The 7,215-nt window shown below is 39.9% G+C and overlaps 1 protein-coding gene across 4 annotated transcripts; it reads left to right on the top strand.

Annotated features, from left to right (window-relative positions):
- The first annotated feature begins 1,454 nt into the window (after positions 1 to 1,454).
- On the top strand, positions 1,455 to 6,761 carry LOC149203692 (pentatricopeptide repeat-containing protein At1g11290, chloroplastic-like). 4 transcript variants are annotated; one of them, XM_089403534.1, is made up of 4 exons: positions 1,455 to 2,640; positions 2,809 to 4,114; positions 4,388 to 4,484; positions 4,654 to 6,761. In XM_089403534.1, exons 1-2 carry the CDS (start codon positions 1,800 to 1,802, stop codon positions 4,071 to 4,073), a joined length of 2,106 nt encoding a protein of 701 aa, XP_089259660.1. In that variant the 5' UTR covers positions 1,455 to 1,799; the 3' UTR covers positions 4,074 to 4,114; positions 4,388 to 4,484; positions 4,654 to 6,761. The 4 variants fall into 4 exon arrangements, with proteins under 4 accessions (XP_089259660.1, XP_089259659.1, XP_089259657.1 ...); XM_089403533.1 differs by having other exon boundaries at positions 1,455 to 3,246; positions 3,415 to 4,114; XM_089403531.1 differs by having other exon boundaries at positions 1,455 to 4,114.
- Positions 6,762 to 7,215: the final 454 nt, after the last annotated feature.

Genomic DNA, 7,215 nt, shown 5'->3' with positions numbered 1-7,215 from the left:
TTCCCGAAGAAAACCATCTCCACCCCCAACCTCTGGGAATTTTCCTAAGACCACCTCGTCCGGATTCAAAACCTTTCAGCAATCTAAGGCTCAACCAAGAATGAATCCCATCACACCATGACTATCCAGGAAATGACAAGGCAAGGCTAAAACTAATGTCAAACTAGAAAAAACCTATGCCAATGACATAAAATGAACCAAATAATCAAATGCACATACTATGCATTCACAACCCAACAAGAAAATCACACATCCAACCTGTTACCTCCAAATCCTTGTGTTGACGTTGTTGATCCAACCTTCTCCTTGCATTCCTTTACTTGTCCTTTGCTTGCTCTTTGCTTTTTCCTCTCTCTAAAATTGAACGAAAGCCAAAAACTAACAAAAGCAATGAATTGTTTCTTTGATGCCTTTTTATCATTGATGTCTCTCTTTTTCTTCATTTTCCTTCTTTTTTCCTCTAATTTCCCTTGCATGCACCTTTGTGTCTCTTCACCTTCCTTTTCTCTTATTTTTCTTTATTTTCATAACTAAATGTCAATTATTGTTTCTTTGTATTTGACAATGTCTTTGTCAATTTCCATAGCCATAATAAACAACAACGATACCGACTATATTGTTTTCCCAACATTCAACTTGGAATACATGTCCCATGACCTTGGTCTTATTCTTTTTCCCTTTATTACTTGAAACTTTAACCTGGGGCTGTTACAACCTAAGCAATAAGATGATGGAAGAATTTCGGGATATAATGTAGTCTTTCAACTGTAACATATCCTACATCTATTTCCCTTCGAATATAAGATGTCGCAGGGCTACAAGAATCCCAACAACTTCTCTAAGATATGTTTTAGAGTCACCACTTTATCAAGCCTAGTGACCCAAATCTAGATTGAGTTCCCTTTGAGGGTCTTAACAAAAACTTGAAACCCTTTCGTGTAATTTTGATTTTCTAAACTATCCACCACCCCAACGGAGGAAAAAGAAAGGATCTCTCCTTCAAATTTGCTACTATCTCCATTAAACAATAACAAGAACTTGAATATCTACCGAAGACGAAAATCCAAAATCAAAAAACTTGCACCCTCAAATTCCTAACCAACCACGCATGCCAGAAAGTGGGGAGCAAAACAATGCACAAAAGCACCACAAAACACCCTAATGTAAGTGTCCTAGTCTGCAGACCTTGAGCACAAATGTAATCCCTCGTCTTCGTCACCCTAGCAATTCCAATCAATATACGGTGATATAAAGATAAAACTTACGGTTTTAACATGTCCACACCATGAAAGACAATTCAGTTTACTTACCATTAAAACTATTACATACACTACATTCATAATATTCAGAAAACTATTAACATTAGGTACATAAACGGACGAGGGGATCCTTAATTAAACATCATAGATCTTTAAAAAACTATTAAAGATTAGACACATAGACGTGAGAGGGGATCCTTGGATAGAGCATCTTAAAAATATGGATGATATTCAAATTGAACCCTTCGATTAAACAAATAGATTTCAAATCACATTGGCTTCACAACCAATCGTTTCACAACATTGTTATTGTGAAACCTTCTCAACCGAGCCAACAGAAATCAAGAAGGGAGACTGAGAAACTGGCAGGGACCTTCGGCAACTTTTATCCAGCGATACATTTGACCCCATTGTTTCATGTTTTCAAATTGCTATCGTTATTTTGACTGTGATGGGATGCGATAGTCTGTTGTATCCCTTCTCCACTCCCCCACTCTTCCCATCTGAACAGCTGCAGAGATAAAACATGAATACGTAGGCATGCTGTTTCCGTCCAAAACCTATCACCATCTTCATATGAAGATCATACAGAATCTCCTCAATTCCATTCATGGCCGCCCTCTCAAACCCAAACCATTTTCAAACAGTAATTTGCTGAACGAAGAATCAAGAGGAGAGTTGGGCGGGGGCTATGATTTACTTGCCGGAGAGAGCATCAATTCTGTAAGTGAAGGTAAGCAACTGCATGCCCGTATTCTTATCAGTGGTTTCCACCAAAACGCCGTCCTTGGAGCCAAACTTGTAAGCATTTATGCAATGCACGGGAGTTTGATAGACGCCCGCCTGGTTTTTGATACAATTCATAGGTTTAACTGCAAATCCAATCATGATGACGATGAAGTACTATTATGGAATGCTATGATTAGAGGGTATGTGAAGAAGGGGCAGTGTGAGCAGGCACTTGAATTGTACAGGAGAATGCGAATGCAGGGAGAAGGGGTAGAAGCGGACAAGTTGACTCTGACCTCTGTTCTGAAAGCATGCGCAGATCTGTCCGAGCTCGGGTTAGAACAGGGTAAGGAGGTCCATCATCATATCATGAGAAGCGGGTGGGATTCAGATGTCTCTGTTAACAATGGAATTGTCAATATGTACGCGAGATGTGGGAGTATTGAGATTGCACGCCAACAGTTTGACAAAATGCATCAACGAAATACAGTCTCATGGAATACAATGATTTCAGGGTACGCCCACAAGGGTTACGCCGAAGATGCTGTGAAGCTCTTTCGCCAAATGCTGCTACTGCAACATGTGGAACCGAATATGGTCACTTTCACAAGTGTTCTCCCAGCATTTGCCCAGTTAGCAGCACTACAGCTGGGTAAAGAGTTCCACGCTTATATAATCCGTAGAGGATTTTTCATTGATGTGTTTGTATTGAACGCCATTATAGACGTGTATTCCAAATGCGGTAGTTTAGAAGATGCACAACACCTGTTTGACAGAATGCCTAGGAAAGATGTGGGTTCATGGAATTCAATGATTGCAGGTTATTCTCGGAATGGACAGTGCCATCAGGCCCTCAATATCTTTCATCAAATGGAGCTTGCAGGCATGAAACCAGACCTTGTCACTATTGTGACCATTCTCCCTGTATGCGGTCACTTAGAGGCTCTTGAATCTGGCAAGAAAATTCATGACTTTGTAATTAGAAGTGGTTTGCAGTCCTCTGTCATGGTGTGTAATGCACTTGTAGACATGTATGCAAAATGCAGGAGCCTAGAGATTGCACGTCAAATATTTGATGCATTATCTTTCAAAGAAGTGATCTCATGGAATGCTATGATTGCCGGCTATTCCTATAATGGGTTATTTAATGAGGCCTTGAACCTTTATCGTCAAATGAATATATGTGGCGTTTTACCTGATTCAGTCACCATGACAACCATTCTTCCAATATCTATTCATTTAGGAGATCTACAACAAGGCAAGGAGATCCACAATTGCATCATAAAAAATGGATTTAATTCAGAAATTTCTTTGGACAATGCCCTTTTAGACATGTATGTCAAATGTGGTAGTTTGCAGGCTGCACGGCATGTCTTTGATAGAATGTCTAAACGAGATTTGTTGTCATGGAGTGGCATGATTGCAGGATATGGAATGCATGGGGATGGAATGGAAGCTCTCACACTTTTCTACGAAATGGAAGAAGCAGGCGTGAAGCCAGATCACATCACCTTCATTGGCGTCCTTTCTGCATGCAGCCATGCAGGCCTGGTGGATGAGGGCTGGTTGCAATTTAATCGAATGAGAAGACATTATTGCATAGCACCCATGGTGGATCATTATGCATGCATGGTTGATCTGCTTGGGCGTGCTGGGCAGCTCAATGAGGCATTCAATCTGATTGAAACAATGCCATTAAAGCCAGATGCTGGTGTGTTTGGGGCTTTGCTTGGTGCCTGCAGAATTCACTGCAATGTAGAGATAGGAGAATGGGCCGCAAATCAGCTTTTTGATTTAGAACCTGAAAATGTAGGATATTATGTACTACTGTCAAATTTATATGCGGATGTTGGCAGATGGGATGGAGTAGCAAAAATTAGAACAATGATCAAAGATAGGGGACTAAAAAAGTGGCCAGGATGCAGTTGGATAGAGGTGAAAAACAGATTCCATGCATTCCGCGCAGGAGACAAATCACATCCGCAAACAGCGAAAATCTATGCAATGCTAGAAAGGTTGGCTGAGGAGATGAAGAACTTTGGTTATGTCCCCAATACAAGTTCTGTGCTTCATTATGTTGACTAAAGTGGAGAAAGCATACATATTTGTGACCACGAGGCAAGAAGGTATACATATTTGTGCTCAACACTATACCGAGTTTCTTTTGTTGATGCTAGGTAACTGGATGAAAGAGCTTAAAATAAGCTACACTTAGCATATATACATATTACAGTATACTCTTGTTCAAGCTTGGTACGAATTTGTGAAACAAAGCATGCTCGCGTTACTTTCAAGATATTTTGGTTATGTAGGTTGCCTGTTCATTTCAATAATTTGTGATTTCAAAAGGGAAGTGTTTGATGTCCTCATTCCATTCTTTAACTCGTCAAATCTTGTAGGAGCTTCATCAAGATGCCTGAACAGTGAAGACTCCAAATGATTATTTTGGAAGGGCTAAAAAAGACAAATTAGCAAGAATCACTCTTTTGCAAAGCGGTAATCAGAAACAATAGACATGTAGCCTTCTAGAAACTCTTACCCATCTGATACCCTAATTAAGTGGATTTTATCAAATTACGCGTGACTCTTTGTCGCATATTCATTTACATAATTTTCAATTTTAAATCAAAAGTGATAAAAGAGTTGTATTTTCAATCCATGACAGGGCTTCCTAAAGACATTTGAGGACTCAGCATTATGCTGTTTTCAGAATGGGAATCACCAAGAACCTTTGAATGCCTTTCATCAGATGGAACTTGCAGTTGTGAAACTGGACTCTGCACCATTGTGAGCATTCTTCCTGTATACCCCAGCTCAGAGGATCATCAACATGGCAGAGAATTCATGATTCTGTAGCTAGCAATGGATTGGAGTACTCTGTTATGGTGGGTGATGGACTTGTAGACATGCATGCAAAATCCAGGAGCATAAAGATTAAAGACCAAGTATTTGACACATTTTCTTTCAAAGATGTAGCCTCCTGGAATGCTTTCATTGAAGGCTGTTCTTATAATCAGTATTCTGACAAGGCTTAGAATCCCTATTGTAAAATGGATAGTTAAGATGCTTTACCTGATACAGTCATTGTGATAAATATTATTCCAGTCTGTAGTCATTAAAGATATATGCTCTAACACAAGGGGATCCACAATTACATCATCAGAAACGAGTTTGAGTCAGGCTTGTGTAGGTGATGCCCTCATATGCATCTATCTATTGTCAAGTGTGGTAGTTTAGAGGCTGCACACCATGTCTTTGATAGATTGTCTAGACAGGATCTGCTATTATGGAGTGCCATTATTGCAGGATATTGAATGCATGGGGGTGGAGTGGAATCTCTCACACTTTTCTACCAAATGGAACAGGCAAGTGTGGCCAGATTTAATCACCATCACTGGTATTCTGTCTGCTTGCTGCCATGCAGGTCTTTTGAATGAGTGTTGGTTGCATTTCAAATGCAGAATACCCCTGGTGGATCATTATGCAGGCATGGTTGGTCTGCTTGGGCATGCTGGGCAACTAGATGATGCATGTGCCATTATTATAGGAATGTCAGTATTACCAGATGCTGCTGCATTTGGTGTTGTGGTTACTGCCTACAGAATTCACTGGAATTTAGAGCTAGAAGGGGTAACAGTACAGCTATTTTATTTAGAGCCTCAAGAAGTAGGATATATTGCTGGCAAACTTATATGTTGTGGATGTTGGTAGATGGGATGAAGTTGCAAATATTACGACTATGATCACAGACAGGGAGGTGAAAAGGTGGCTGGAATGCAGTTGAATTGAGGTAAAAATCAGGTTTCACCCATGCTATGCAGGAGATAAATCACACCCGCAATTAGAGAAAATCTCTGCAATGTTGGTTAGGTGGACTGAGGAGATGACGAACTTAAGGTTTGTTCCAAATGCGAGTTATGTGCCTAATTGTGTGGACTAAGCTGCAGTTATACATTTTTGTGGCCACAGTGCAAGAAGTTGGCCAGTATCACTGGAAGAAACACTAGAGTACCCAAACACATTACTGAGTTTGGTGGGCTGGTGAATAAAAAATGAAGTGCTGCTAAGGCTAACTGTGCCTTAGTTGCAAATATTACGATTATGATCACAGACAAACTTATGTGTTGTGGATGTTGGTAGATGGAATGAAGTTGCATATATTACGATTATGATCACAGACAGGGAGGTGAAAAGGTGGCTGGAATGCAGTTGAATTGAGGTAAAAATCAGGTTTCACCCATGCTATGCAGGAGATAAATCATACCCGCAATTAGAGAAAATCTCTGCAATGTTGGTTAGGTGGACTGAGGAGATGAAGAACTTAAGGTTTGTTCCAAATGCGAGTTATGTGCTTAATTGTGTGGACTAAGCTGCAGTTATACATTTTGGTGGCCACAGTGCAAGAAGTTGGCCAGTATCACTGGAAGAAACACCAGAGTACCAAACACATAACTGAGTTTGTTGGGCCGGTGAATAAAAAATGAAGTGCTGCTAAGGCTAACTGTGCTGAACAGTTCAAAGCAAACTACTACTAACCTGAGTTACTTGACACGACCTTACCCCCGTCGTGTCACGTATTTCATGTTGGACACAACAGAGTGCGTGAGACGAGTCCAACGTGATTTTGACTCTAGGACACGAGTCAAGAGACGAGTCCAACGTGATTTTGACTCTAGGACACGAGTTTGACTCGTGTTAGACACAAGCCCTACGCATGTCCCAAAATTTAGAGATGTGCCTGGTGAAAAAGTGGCCCATGCCTTCTTAAAATCATTTTTTTTTGCCTCTCTCATGCAATTGAGTCACTTTTGGAGCGCCCAAAGGTTTTGGAGTGCTCCGAAGGGCGATTCAGGGATCTTAAATGTTGGGGAGTGGATTTGTTCAGGTTACTAATGTAATGTCATTGATGGTAATTTTTTTATTTAAATTTTTAACATTATCATTAATTATTTTAAGATTGTTGAGAGGTGTTCAAACTTTATTGGATTTTATATGGAAAAAGTAGAATTTTAGATGCCATTTAAAATTTAGCAGACTTAACAGTTTTTAGGATTCTAAGATTTGGGGATTGCAACATTTACATTCAATTCTATTATGGATGAAGGTATGAACTAGCATTTAATCAAAGGCACCATGCCCTCTATATACTTCAATGTTGGTTTGAGTGATCGTTGAACTCCTCTATCATGACCTTAGTAAAAATGCACCATCACTTAAACAAGATTTT

The sequence above is a fragment of the Pinus tabuliformis genome, chromosome 2_1, assembly GCF_031772625.1.
Source record: "Pinus tabuliformis cultivar Carrire ecotype Pingquan chromosome 2_1, CPIR1, whole genome shotgun sequence".
Classification (NCBI taxonomy): Eukaryota; Viridiplantae; Streptophyta; class Pinopsida; order Pinales; family Pinaceae; genus Pinus; species Pinus tabuliformis.
Note: the sequence above shows the minus strand (reverse complement) of the source record. Positions and strands in the feature narration are given on the sequence as shown.